Source organism: Sprattus sprattus (assembly GCF_963457725.1).
Source record: "Sprattus sprattus genome assembly, chromosome: 2".
NCBI lineage: Eukaryota > Metazoa > Chordata > Actinopteri > Clupeiformes > Clupeidae > Sprattus > Sprattus sprattus.
Window position 1 is genome coordinate 7,354,700 of NC_137921.1, and position 15,000 is coordinate 7,369,699.

General features: G+C 43.6%; 1 protein-coding gene across 1 annotated transcript in view; it reads right to left on the reverse strand.

Moving 5' to 3' along the window:
- Window positions 1-8,191: 8,191 nt before the first annotated feature.
- LOC308360536 (zinc finger and BTB domain-containing protein 46-like) overlaps window positions 8,192-15,000 on the reverse strand; it is a gene marked incomplete at its 3' end in the record, with an annotated part of 78,414 nt that continues 71,605 nt past the window's right edge. The window contains exons 3-4 of the mRNA XM_080832496.1: window positions 12,633-12,808; window positions 8,192-8,629 (exon numbers count right to left, since the gene is read on the reverse strand). Coding sequence (XP_080688622.1) covers window positions 8,192-8,629; window positions 12,633-12,808 — 614 coding nt within the window. The remainder of the gene's footprint in view (window positions 8,630-12,632; window positions 12,809-15,000) is intronic.

The following is a 15,000-nucleotide window of genomic DNA, read 5'->3' on the forward strand; positions in this document are numbered from 1 at the left end:
AAGCAGTCTATAAGAGTTTAACCCTTTAGAGGCTGTTTGGTTTGGTTGGTGTCCAGGCTGCCGGTATCCTGGAGGCTGTGTCACTGTCCAGTGCTGTTGTGCATCGTTGAATGATAGAGAGATAGAGTTCTGAATGAACACACACCCACACTCACGCAGACACACACACACACACACACACACACACACACACACACACACACACACACACACACACACACACACACACACACACACACACACACACACACACACACACACACACACACACACACACACACTCTATTTCTTAGTTACTTAGAAACACAGCCCTGGCCGCATCTTCCTCAGGGTTGGTTGAGGAACTTGACTAATGTGTTGTCTGTCCTATAGGAAGCTGTGCTAGTGCAAAGACATTTGTGAACAATTCTAAAGTCCCACAAGATTAGAGCCTAACCCTAGATTTTTTAGAGTCTTCTGTCCCATGTCTTGGAATGGCCTGCAGTGGAGCCCTGTTGGCTTCCTTCCATGTTCACACCAAGTCCTACGTATGGTTTTGATAACATGCACTAATTAAAGTTAGTGTCTATTATATTGCGATCTTACATCTTTAATATTATGTTATTATTTGGTATTTCTTGCTTGAAATTATTGGGGGTGGGTGATAAAGGTTTTAAATATGCACTCGCTTGTTGACTTTATTTGCAGCAGATCAACAGCCAATCACCATGGCAGATAGTGGCGGCTTGTTTTGATTCAGTGGGGTCACAGATTGTGAAAGTCTAGGACACTTTTAGAACATTAGTTTCTCAAAATGGATCATATGACTGGTCTTGTTCATTCTCAACATAAAGAAGGAGGAACAGAGGAACACATATAGTTTGCAGTCGTGGGCGGGGCATACAGTTAATAAACCAATGATGAAGCAGAATTATATCCTTCATCCTCTCCTCAAGCCAATCAGAGGCCCACTACTGACCCACTACGCGCCAATCAAAGGAGCTCGTAGGTGTGTCTAGCAACTAGCCAATCGTGTGTCCCCACCCTCAGTAAGCAGTCCAGTCCATCCAGTCTTATGTTTTAAATTGCACTAAAAGGAGTCAAACATCTATGACAATGACAAATAAATAATGGAAACAGGTCAGATGTTCAAGTTTACTGGGTCTTGACTGACGGGGACGGAAAGAGAATCCTTTCAGAATACGTTGCCAGGCAACGACAGTGACACATCTCCACTGATACCGTGCATCAATGCCAGGGCTCTTTTGGACACCATAGAGATATGTTTTCAGTTTCATATTTGTGTCATCGATTTGTAATATTATGATATGGAAACATTTTTGTGTTGTTTTTGATGAGCTACAAACTGTTCAGTGAATTTTTTGCAGTTTTTTTTGTAATGATTGAAAAACTATAGTTGAAGAAACATGTAAATATTTGTTGTATATTGTTGGTTACAGGGCAGTGGGAAGATATAAGAAAGAAAAAAAAAAAGCAAACAAAACAAACATTGAATGTAAAACCTACAAAAAGATACGCTTGTCCTCTGTTTTGTTTCTTTTGTATTAATCCTGGCTCTCCTATGGTGACCATCTTATTAGCCTTTTCTGACCTTCCTCTCTACTGTTAGATTATCAGCCGTTTCAACCAACAGCAGTGTTGCGATCATTTCTGTCTGTGAAATGACACGCTTTAAATGTACTCCAGAATTAACTCAAGACTTATCTTGTTCTGTCTCTTTCTCTCTCTCCTTTTTTTCCCCTGTGTTCCAAATATTGATTTCAGTTAGAGGAATATTTTGTTTTATAATTTTTTTTTGTGTGAGAGTGTGTAAGTGTGAGTGAGTGAAAGTAAAAAAATGTTATAATCAGAGCTGTTGTCAGGTCACACAGACTTTGAAGATTAACTTGCTTGTGTTTTTTTTTTTTTTTTTTTTCGGGGGGGAGAAATTGCTGTGCCCTGCACATTCCGATCTGCATCTACGCGGTTGTCCCTGTTTGTATTGTGTCCTCTGTACGTGTCTTGGGTTACACTCAAGTAAGTATGCGTGTGCTCCCTCCCACAGTATCATTATCCTTGACCTTACCCAGTGCATTAAGCTAAAGACCCAAGAAATGTGGAGAAACTTGTCTTTTATTTCTTCCTTCCTTCTTGGATCAATGTCTCATTGTCAAAGAAATCCTATCAAGCGATTTTTTTTTTAATTAAAAACGCAAATTAGAGTGTATATCACATTTTTTTTTTTCTTTTGCTGGTAGCTCAGTAGAGCAAGACCGCTTTGAATGCTTCCAGTGCCTCTTTGATCGACTCCTGTAAAGAAACGCTCTCATTCTCTTTACCTGTTTTCAATCTGGAAAAGGCTATGTTATCCTGTTTCATTGTTCCTGGGTAAACAAACAAAAAAAAAAATGTTTTATCTGCTTTAACTGATTTTGTTTTTCCGAGATGTTTTTGTTGACATTCTTCCTATTTAGCATGTCCAGCACCACTTCTGTACTGGGTTGCTTGATGGGAACCTTGTTTGTAAAAAAGAGAGAGTTCACTGTAGTGTGCGAGGACAGGGAGGGGAGGGGAGGGGGGGGGGGGGGTGGTGTTGAGAGATGAAAGTGTGGGCGTGTGTTTGCGTTTGCGTTTGCAGAGTTGTGATGTTCTGATGCCTACAATGTGACGAGAGATGATGACAATAAATGTGGTTCACACAGCCCCCCCCCGGCCATGTCTCTTTTAAACTTCTGCTTGAGTCCCAGCTAGACTTCCATCATCCAAAAGCTGTAAAAGGATGTAGGTAATATAAGATGTATGTATGTGTGAGTGTATGTGTGTGTATGTGTGTGTGTGTGTGTGTGTGTGTGTGTGTGTGTGTGTCCCAGCTAGACTTCCATCAGCTGTGTTAATGTGGATTAATTATCCTACAGGCCCATACAAGTAACAAGTACATGTTGTATACACTGATACGCCCTCTAGTGCCAGGTAGCTGTACATGCTGGCAAACGCAGGGATCTGGCATTGAAAAAGTGAAAGTGACTCTATGGCAGAGGTGGTGTAGACACACACACTCTGAATTCCACCTCTGCATTTGACCCATCCAGGGTAGTGACACACACAGCACCCAGTGAACACACACAGTGAAGTGAAGTTACACTAACCCGGAGCAGTGAGCTGCCTTTGGCGGCGCCCGGGGAGCAGTGATCGGGGTTAGGTGCCTTGCTCAAGGGCACTTCAGCCGTGGATGTGGGCATGGGAGAGCAGTGCTCTACCACTTCCCCCGCCCACATTATCCAAAGCAACAATATTGGTAAAGCTAATTATTTTTAAACATCTAGTATGTATGTTTTTTTAATAAAACAACAACACAAGCTAAATTAAGGTAATCAAGTGATATATGTAAGTGAGTTAACATCTAAACCATACCTACTATACCTTAACAAAAACAGGAAGAACAGACAAACATACACCACCATTTTGAGTACTTTATCAGCAGCACTTCCCAAATTTATTGAAACTGATTGGTTTTTGCGTATCATAATCAAGCTATATCCACAAAACATGTAGTCAAAAAAAGGCCCAAAAAAGCAGATACTGGGCCCTGTAGTCTTGGTCTCTTGCGACCAGATTTGTGAGTTTCCAAAACAATCACACACAGGACTTCAGCATGAAGCACTTGTCTTCTCCCACAAAGTTCATGAAAAGAAAAAAAAAGAAAACTAGAGGGATATTCTCCCTCCTTGATTGTTTGATATTCAACACTTCATTACGAGAAAACACAGGTTTAGAGCAATGAACAAAACAAAATGATGTCATATTCAAATGTTATCCCCAACAAAACAACTGTTTCAAGTGCAATCCTTCTCGGACAGAAATACAACTCAAAACCTGTTGGAAAAAAATAAATAATATATTATTCTAATATATCATTATGGATTTATATATATAGATTTATATATATGGAGGTATACACACTGCACTCTTCATAAAGGACCAACCCAAAAGCAATAAGCAATAATTTGTAATTCCGTTTTGTGTTGGCTTTTTTTTCTTCCTTCTAAGCATGACCATAACTATGGCTTCAGTTGCAGAACATACAGATAATCTTGTACAAGTCTTAATCCTCTTTCAGGAATAGGATGTTGAAATGCTATTAATAATAACTTTAATGATTCTTCATTGTGTGGTTCCAGTTTTGCAGTTCAGTTCAAATGGGCCTCTAACAAGCAGACACTTCCACAGCTTTGGTATGACAGACAGACAGACAGACAGACAGACAGACAGACAGACAGGGACACAGGCGTGCAGCAATGGAGGGAAAAGCAGGTCTGACACAAATAATAATAATAATAATAATTAAAAAAAGATACAAAAAAACATACAAACAACCTTGTACATCCAACTGCTTCAAATACACTTGATTAGTTCATAGTTAAAACAACAGGCCTTTCCCTTGTGATTTTTTGTAGATAGCAACAATATACATACAAATAAAAAAAACTGCCTTCTCGGGGTCAAGACATGATTCTCACATCTCTTCAGTGTATATAACACTACACACACTCACACACACACACACACACACACACACACACACACACACACACACACACACACACACAGTAAGAGAGACACACACACACATTAAGGTCAAATACATTGAGGCACATTGGAGGGCAGTGGATTTAAACGGCAGGGGTTTTCCTGATTTCTTTTTTGTTTGTTTGTTTGTTTGTTTGTTTGTCTCAACCCGCTTTAACAATCCTGTTTATGCATGGGAGATGCAGGAATGCAAACAAACTCTACGTAGAGATGAACTACTGAAGCACCGCTAGATTGGCCAATACTGTCATTTTCCCCCAAAACAGTCTGAAGCCTCAAAACCCCCCCCATTGGTCCTTATAAAAAACAACTCGATACAGATCAGCTGACTTTTCTCCAGATATACGAAATGATTTCTCCATATGTTTTTATTTCTATTTATTATAAATTTTTGTCAGATTCCAAGTTTTTTCGCTGTCGAAGGATTAAAAGAACGGCTTAAATGAACCAGGAAATGGAGGATGCTGTGGAGGACTGGAAGAGTGGTATGCATGCAGTACATGGAATGGTCCAGTGGGGGGCGCACACACACACAAACATGGTGCCTGGAGGTGAAGGACCTCAACACATCCCCTGAACTACATATCCCATGGGCCTTTGCGTGTAGCTCCACTCACGCACACACCTCTCACCACTGGAAAGCATGACTGTCTCGTTTACAGTAGAGCACACCATGGAAACTTGTCTCCAAGGGCAACAGAGTTAAAGCTGCAGTCTTGCACTGATGACGCACCCTCAGGGAGGTTCTTCATAAGATCAGAACACCAAATATACGCATTCCCAAACAATAAGAACAAAAGATAGTGAAAAAACAAACAAAACAAACAAATTCAAACTAAAATATCACAATGATTTCAAAGCGTTGCACCTGCACATCAACTACTGAAACAAAAGCACTTCATGTATACAATGTATACTTGACTATTTTTTGGTATAATATTCATTACTTAGTGTATGTTAGTAAATATAGACGCATGTGCTATTTATATAATCTTTCCAACAAAATCTAACCAGTAAGTTAGCTGGACAGACTTTTGTACTCTTTCTCTGTAAAAACTAAATACAGATCATAAAACCAACCAAAAAAAGCAGAAAAACTGGCACAATAGAAATGTTTTTGAGAAGCCACGTGGCTTCCTATCCACAACAAGGCAAAGTAGAAAAGTATTTTTCCCCTTATACAAGACAAAAGATATTCAAATTAAACACACAAGAATGAAGCTTAGCATCCAGCACTTAGAAATAATAGTAATAATAATAATAATAATAACATTTACATTGAAGATAATTGATAATAAGATAATAAAGGATTTGTTAATCATAGTAAGACATGAATTAATTTCATTCCCATCGTCAAATATCTTGGCACAAACATTGAAAGAATTTCAAAATGGGAAAAAGAGGGACACACACACATGCATGCTCCTGCATCCACACACACACACACACACACACACACACACACACACACACACATTCTGGCTGACTCTTTGTTCCCACTGTATGCATGGTAACAGGTGAAGGGAATGTCTAAATAGAACAGTAATTCCACAATAAAAGACTTCTTCTTAAATAAATAAGCTTTTGACAAAATAAACAATTAGAAAAAAGAAATCATCACCCTACAACACAGGCCACCTCCTGCAAGTACGCTCTGCAAGCGGGACGTCTTTTTATATTTATATAACATTTTTCCGTTTCTTTTTATGAACCAAAAAGAGTCGTTAGAAAAAAAACAAAGGAGCGATGAGAAGAGACACGCGGTGAGGTCCATTAAATAAGAAAAGTGGATGCATATCTGCGTGTCTCCGCCATCTTTAAATAAGAAATATTCAACTTGTAGGAGGACGGCCACCGCACCCCTTCCTGTCACAGGACGGAGCTTTAAAGAGTCCACTGTCCTGAAGAGCATTTCATTAGGATGGGAGAAAAAGCTGTAAAAGGATGTAGGTAATATAAGATGTATGTATGTGTGAGTGTATGTGTGTGTGTGTGTGTGTGTGAGAGAGATAGAAATAGAGAGAGTGAGAAGGATAGAGAGGGTTGAGAGGATGAGGGATCTCTACTGCACTTAGTTCAGAGTAAACAAGGAAATGGGAGGGCTTTAGTCATAAAAGAGCATGGCTTACCTGGGCTATATACTGTAGGAGTCTCACCGCCCCAACTCCTGAATCAAAAGAGACTCACACACACACACACGCACACACGCACGCATGCACACACGCACGCAAGCACGCACGCAAGCACGCACACAACTAGACGACACTGCTCTGCTTGACATTAACCAACTGGATAAAGGAAGGGCTGAATCTTCAAGCAAGGATATAGAGCAGGTATACACATACACACACACACAGACACACACACAGAACACCATAAGACATATTTACCTCTCTCTCTTTCCCTCTCTCTCGTTCACTCTCTCTCTCTCTCTCCCTCTCCCTCCCTGTCCCTTTGTAGAAATCTGTAAAAGGTCCGTTCTTGCATACTGCATAGTGTTGTCATCCCCCTCCTCCCCTCGTCTCCTCATTATCCTGTTGTCTTCATATGTCCGCTGTATGTACATGTGGCCACTGGCAGGCCATAGAATTACTGCTGTGAGGCCAGCTGACATGCGTGTCAAACCCAAGAAAGCTGATGTCTGTACAAGGCAAAACAATTAGCACAAACACTCAAACCTAACAGTCAGGCGGACAGGGGGCATCCTTAAAGGTAGGTGCGGTCACCATAATGTTTTTTTTTTTTCTTCTTCTATGGGGGAATTCAAATGTAAACCACTGGATCGGGGGAAGTTTGGGAAAGTGAGAGGATAGAGGGAGGAAGGGAGGGAGGGAAGGAGGGAAGGAGAGGTGATTGAGAAAGAAAGGTGGGGTGGGACATCTTGATGACGTGTTTTTAAAGTGCAAGTCTGTGGCAGCAGTTTGTCTCTGCAGGAAAAAAAGCGTGTGCTTGGCCAGAGTCTGTCTGTTGCCAGACACCAGCGGCATTGCAAGAGATAAGGTACCCCCCCCCCCCCCCCCCCCACCCCACCAATCACACCCCATTCCACCCCCTCCCACCCGCTCCCAAAGCAGACGGATGCCTGCATGGAAAGAGCCAAAAACTAGCTGATAGCTTTTCCTTTAGAACTTCATGACCCGTCAAAAAGTATTGTATCGCCAAGGTGATGGCTGTCAGGGAAGTATCGGCGGGGGTGGGGGGTGGGGGCTGTGGAAAAAAATCTCTCCTGCTCGAAAAAATGTACAAAACTAAACAGAAAACAAACGAAAACAACAGTGAACAACAGCAATGCGGAAAATAAACGAATCAACCCTCGATTGGCCATCAGACGACTCAGGCGTATGAAAGCAAGAGTGTCGTCTCCAATCCAGCCAGCTGCTCAGTCCTCTCCCCACCGCAACACTATACACACACATGTGTGTGTGTGTGTGTGTGTGTGTGTGTATGGGCCCTGTGATCTCAAACTGACCCCAGCAGACACCGACCTATCAGTGAGGAACAGGTGTGTAAAGAACAATGTTGTCACGTCATGTGTGTAAGTGGTGGTGATGTTGCTTAAAGCCAGCTGACAAACACCCACCCACCCCCTCCTCTAAATAACGTGACCTCCCGTCACCCAGGGAGACTAGGAGATCCAGGCGAAGTCCTTGTCACGGCCGGGCCTCGGGTCGCCTTCCTGCGCCGAATCGCTCTCCTCCTTGTCGTTCCCGTCGGTCCTGTCCTCCGTTCCTGAGTGCTCTCTCCATTTCCCCCCTCCTCCTCCTCTTCCTCCTCCTCCTCCTCCTCCTTCAGCCTCCTCCTCCGCCTCCCCCAACAGCATCTCCTCGTCTGCATCGGGGTCTGGATCGGCGCCGTACATCTCATGCTCCGGTGTTCCGTCGCCTTCACCGTCACCGTCGCCGTCCGCATCCACGCCGGGGTCCAGCAGCGCCCCCATGCCGCGGCCCGAGCAGTCGGCACACACACCGTGCCGCCGCGAGCCGTGCTTGATGCCCACGCTGGCCGCCGACATGAACACGCGGCTGCACACCTTACACACGTACTTCTTATCCTTACTGTGGACCTGTAGAGGCCAGAGATGGAGGGAGGAGAGAAGGAGAGAAAGAGAGGGAGGGGGGAGAGAAGGAGAGAAAGAGGGGGAGGGGGAGAGAAGGAGAGAAAGAGAGGGAGGGGGGAGAGAAGGAGAGAAAGAGAGGGAGGGGAGAGAGAAGGAGAGAAAGAGAGGGAGGGGGAGAGAGAAGGAGAGAAAGAGAGGGAGGGGGAGAGAGAAGGAGAGAAAGAGAGGGGGGGGAGAGAAGGAGAGAAAGAGAGGGAAGGGGGAGAGAAGGAGAGAAAGAGAGGGAGGGGGGAGAGAAGGAGAGAAAGAGAGGGAGGGGGAGAGAAGGAGAGGGAGGGGGAGAGAAGGAGAGAAAGAGAGGGAAGGGGGAGAGAAGGAGAGAAAGAGAGGGAGGGGGAGAGGGAGGGGGAGAGAAAGGGGGGGGAGAGATCGAGAGAAGGGGGGGGGGGGGGTCATTACCAGTCAATTCCCATAAGGACTACAATGCAACATAGGACATAGAACATGAAAGACTTGGTTGCAATAAATACAATGAACTAGAAAATGATAAACCTAAGAAGAGAAGACTGAGTGTGTGACAGAGGAGAATGGGCAGTAAGATTTTGACTTGACCTGACATAAATATCTTTCTAATATCTAATCTTATACATTAACACATTCATGCATTAAAAACATTTGTTGTAACAGTTGGTTTATACGCATAGAGAGAGGAAGAGAGATGGACTGAAACGAAGAAAAGAAGGAAAGAAAGCGAGAGAAATACAAAAGAACAAACAGACAGAGAGAGAGAGAGAGAGAGAGAGGAAGAGACATGCAGATAGAAGAGAACAGAGAGAGAGAGAGAGAGAGAGAGAGAGGAGAAGAGAAGGAGACAATGTTTGCTTATGGGAACCATTTTGGAAATTCTATTTGCCAAAGCACTCAAATCCCCAGTGTTTATCCGAGTCATTAAGGGGAGACAAAGAGAGGAAGAGAGATAAGCAGGCAACTGGCCTGCTTTGTGCAGAGGAGCCCATGGCTTTACAGGCAACCACCACCACGTGTGTGTGTGTGTGTGTGTGTGCGTGTGTGTGTGTGTGTGTGTGTGTGTGTGTGTGTGTTTGTGTGTGTGTGTTTGTGTGTGTGTGTTTGTGTGTGTGTGTGTGTGTGTGTGTGTGTGTGTGGATGCGTGCGCGTTTGTGTGTGGTGAAGTTCTCCTCATAACAGATGTCATGGTACGCTTTCATGTCTGTATACTGCAGTAAAATAGGGAGATTATTGCATAGCGTGTAGCACAGTAGTGTTGTATAGTGCATAACCACATGAGACGGTGCAATAAAAATGCCCATCAGCTAGCTCTGTATAATGTGGCCTAGCTTGGCATTGCAACATGCCACAAGTGGACGTTTACAGTGCAGAGACAACACAGGCTTGTGCATTGCACATGGTTGTAATGATTTCATCTTTAAAAGGGGCAATATGTAGTTTATTTTGTAAAAAAAATAAACATTCTCTAACCCACACATGAGTATAGAGCGTGCAAATCAACCGGAAGTTTTAGTTTTTAGTGTTAACACTATGTCACTTCCTGTTTGTCAACAAAAACTGAAAAAATTTATGTTTTTTTTCAACAAATTCTGCAAAATTAAGATATGAGTGAAACAACGGCAGCAGAAAACCTAGGCAGACTGTGGTGAGTTAAAATCGAATTATTGGTCTGTCTTTTTTAAACTAACTGTTGACTTTTTTTTACACAAAATTAAGATTTGCTACCAATATGCTAAAGCAGAAAAAAGACATGGGCTACACTGTGTCGCTAGCCTCAAGCCACATGTGGGACTCTAAAGTGGTATTTATTCTTTGCAACACTTTGTAGCTTTCAAATACTTGGGTAATCAACGTGTTTATTTAAGTATGCATGGCTCTTGTGAGAATACTTGTGATTCCCAATTGGTAAAGCTAGCAATAGTTAGCTTCTTCTCACCTTGTGCCTTGGGTGACGCATTAGCTAAGTGACTTTGCTTTGAAGTGCGTTATTTTCCGCTGTTAGCAGAGGGATAGCAATCGCCATTTTTTAGAGATATAACGGGTCTAAAGTCTATACGGAGATGACATATTTATTTTTGTATATCAAGACACATATAAAGCAGATCCGGTTGAAACGTTTATTCTGGAATGTTTAAATAGTAACTATGACAACGATAGGTTGAATAGTAACCATAGTAACCTGCCCAACCAATATTTTCATCAGAACTCCATAAATGTATCTGTAGTACTGGAGTGTTTGCACCATAAGGAAACATATAACATTACTGTTAGCAAGAATTCGAGCTTAGATATAACGGAATACATTTTAACGAAGCCACCTCCGTTATCTTTGACTGAAAAAGAAGTACTAGTCTGGAAACTAAATAAGTTGGTTTCTTTTTAGACTAAACCAAATGTTTCCTTTGTGGTCTGATGTTACACATACCTTGTTTGTTCTTTGCTTCTACTTTGTCTAATATTTTTGTATGTTGGGACAACTCTGCGGCCTTTATCCCTTACTTAATGACACACCCTCAAACAAGTAGACCCTGATGTATGGAACCCTGATGTATGGAACCCTGATGTATGGAACCCTGATGTATGGAACCCTGATGAATGGAACCCTGATGTATGGAACCCTGATGTATGGAACCCTGATGTATGGAACCCTGATGTATGGAAATGCAAATCCAGGCTGTGCTTGGTCAACGGGCTAAGCTGAGCGAGGTGCGTGTTGATGTGCCGGAGCAGTGGCAGATGCAGGCCTGATGGGGGCGCCAGCTATGGTCTGGGTGTAAATGGGAGTTTGCTCCCTCTTACATGTCAGACGATGGGATGATGGATGAGATAACGAAGAGAACCAGCAGAAAGTCCACGGCCTAAAAGGTCAAGCCACTGGGTGAGTTCATGCTCTTTGACCTTGCACAATGAGCTCAGTGTCGAGGGTGGTCCGACATGACCCTGATGTCTGACCTCCCACACACACACACGCTCTCTCTCCATCTCTCTCCATCTCTCTCTCTCTCTCTCTCTCTCTCTCTCTCTCTCTCTCTCTCTCTCTCTCTCTCTCTCTCTCTCTTTCTGTTAACCCACATTTAAACCTCTGAATTCACCACTTCTATTATGGAGATATGAAAAACACCTCATAAATTCACTCCCTTGTGTTCATATTACTGCTATTCCCCTCAGAAGCTTTTTTACTAAGCATCTCATCTAACTGTTTACAGCGTTGTACTCCCTTATGGTATACACTTACTGTAGGCTCCAAAACTGAGCTGCTATAATGTCTTAAATAACATTTGTAACATTTATGAGAGAAAAGTTGCCTAATCAAGTTCTTTTCTGTAAAGTTTTGTACTTGAGGCTATTGACTGGACAGGTACTTAAGCAATAAGCCCCAAGAGGCCGTGGTTTGCGCTGATTTTAGAACAGGTAAGGGGAGTTGTTAGGCACGACGCGAAATCAGCGCAAACCACGGACGCGGGGCTTATTGCTTTTCTAAAACTGTTACTACAAATATTTGATATGGTTTCATAAATAAAGACAATTTAATTTAAGAAACAATAGTTTAATGATAAACCGTCATTCTTCCGCCACTAAAAAATATAGTTCCTAAATAAATCGTTGCCACGCAACCCTTGAAGCAAAGCAACAACCAGATGGAACACTGGGGTATGAAATGCGCTGTATGAATACACAGCCTTGCCTTGCCATTCGCTGCGCAGTAATATGGAATGTTATCATAGAATGTTATGAGGTCAAATTGTAAGGTAATGCTGGATTTTTACAACGGCGTTTAGCCAATCACAATCGAGGATTTGAATAATCAGTTTTAGAAACAATGTTTTGGACTACAATGTTTTGGACTTTTTTATTTGCAAAGCTGAATTAACAATCAATCTGTGAAGAGTGAGTCTGTGATAAGGATGGGGTGGGTAACTCTGTAAACTGTATATGTAAGCGGCTGGTGGTGGAGCTCAGTGCTGCCCCCCTGTGGACTCACCAGGGTGTGGCGCTTCATGTGCTCACGGCGGGTGAACTTCTTGCCGCAGATCTCGCAGGGGTAGGGCCTCTCGCCCGTGTGCGAGCGCATGTGCCTCTTCAGGATGCACTGGTGCATGGCCGAGAAGCTGCAGTACGGGCACTTGAACTTCTTCCTGATCACCGTGAAGTCATTCACTGCAGAGTGATAGAGAGAGACAGAGGGAGAGAGAGAGAGAGAGAGAGAGAGAGAGAGAGAGAGAGAGAGAGAGAGAGAGAGAGAGAGAGAGGGAGGGAGAGAGAGAGAGAGAGGGAGAACCACGGGTGAGACTTAGGAAAGCTTAGACATGGCCACACCTGACATCAGACAGTGATCAACGCTGAAACAGATCTGGTCCTAGTCTGGGACGAATCTAGGATGCAGCGTAAGTGTGTGTGTGTGTGTGTGTGTGTGTGTGTGTGTGTGTGTGTGTGTGTGTGTGTGTGTGTGTGTGTGTGTGTGTGTGTGTGTGTGTTTCAGGGTCTGGTGCAGTGCCCTCAAGTGGGACTGATGTTTTGAAACGTACTGCCATTCCATGCTAAATTATTGCTGTTGTCTAACCAGTTACCACGCCAAAACAGAGGGAGAGAGAGAGAGAGAGAGAGAGAGAGAGAGAGAGAGAGAGAGTGAGAGAGAGAGAGAGAGAGGGAGAGGAGAGAGAGAGTGAGTAAGACCAGAATAGATCAGAAAGCCTAACTAACTGAGGTCCCTTTCCTGATACTCCTGCCTCCAGACACTCAAACAAGTTTACAAACTGCTGTTTGCTCACTGCTGCACACTTGATATTCCCGCTAGCATAGCACATAGCACATAGCGCATAGCAAATAGGACATTGCGCATAGCGCGTAGCCACATAGCACATAGCACATTGCACATTGCACATTGCGTATAGCGTATAGCGTATAGCGTATAGCGTATAGCGTATAGCGTTTAGTGTATAGCACATAGCCACACAGTGCATCACAGGCGGCTGGTTTATGCTGCCCAGGCTTCTCCATTCCATCCCTGCTGGCATGTTTCATTCAGTCCGAGCTCAAGCCTCCTTACACAATCACAACAAAAAGCAGAGCCCTGTCCCAACAGTTTCCCTGGTAACAACCAACTGCAGCCGTTGTCTCCCGAAATAACGCTTTGAAACAAGGATCTTGCCTTTGCAGCAAGTGCCCTGAAGTTGCCCTCCACCCCCTTCCTTTGTTTTTAATATATGCCATGTTGAACTTGATTTTAAACGGGCATTTTCTTTCTGTGGTCACACTGTTGCATCTATACACAAGTGGCTGGCTACATCTACCGCCACTGTGTTTGGTGCCGGAGGGCAATCTACAGGTGGGTATTGGGCTAGATCTACCACCACTGTGTTTGGTGCCGGAGGGCAATCTACAGGTGGGTATTGGGCTAGATCTACCACCACTGGGTTTGGTGCTGGAGGGCAATCTACAGGCTGGTATTGGGCTAGATCTACCACCACTCTAGTTGGTGCTGGAGGGCCATCTACAGGCTGGTATTTGCAGTGCAGGGCTAATTTATCCAGAGCTAATCACATTACCGGGCGGTCTAGACTGGCACCAAGGACAAGCAGATGAGCAGGACGAGGAGGGAAGGAGGGGCGGACCGGCGATAGGGCCATGGCCTTGTAACCAACGGGGCGGGGCAGGGCAGGGCGGGGGGGGGGGGGGGGGGGGGGCTATGGAGTGGGACGTGGGGACAAAGCTGGTCTCATCCGCGGAGGTCACTGAAGGTCATGTGACTTACCCCGGCCAGTCTCCTTGGCTGTGCACACACATATCAAACACAAGGTGACAAGAGGCCGCGAGAGTGTTTGGCACTTTCAGATGGTTTGTGTTGTTTATGTTTCGACATGATGGCACCCACAGCTAAATGGTGGGTGTGACTTACGCAAGTGGAGTCAACAGTGAGGGTGTTTGTGGATAAAGTCATCTCATAAGAAACGCTCATCAGTTTCTCTCAGTGATCCTGCAGAGAGAAGAGCTAGTTGTTTTGGACACATACTGTAGTACAGATTGTTTGGAATGTCTGTTTTGAAGTACATCTTGTTTGAGTTTTTGTTTTGGATGCGTATTTTGTAGCAGTGCTTGTGTTCTGTTTTTTTGGGTGTTTGTTTTGTTGTACTTGCTTTGAATATGAGGTACACTTGTATCTCTCCTGTACAGTAAACTATGTTTTATCATTCTGACAAAACACAGCAGACACTGCTCTTCAAAATATTTCGTTTTATTATCTACAAATATACAAACTATACTCTGTATTTGCAGTATGACTTTACTTTTTAATTACAAAAACCTATACCATTTGGATATTGGAATAAAAAAAAAAATGTATAAACAAACAA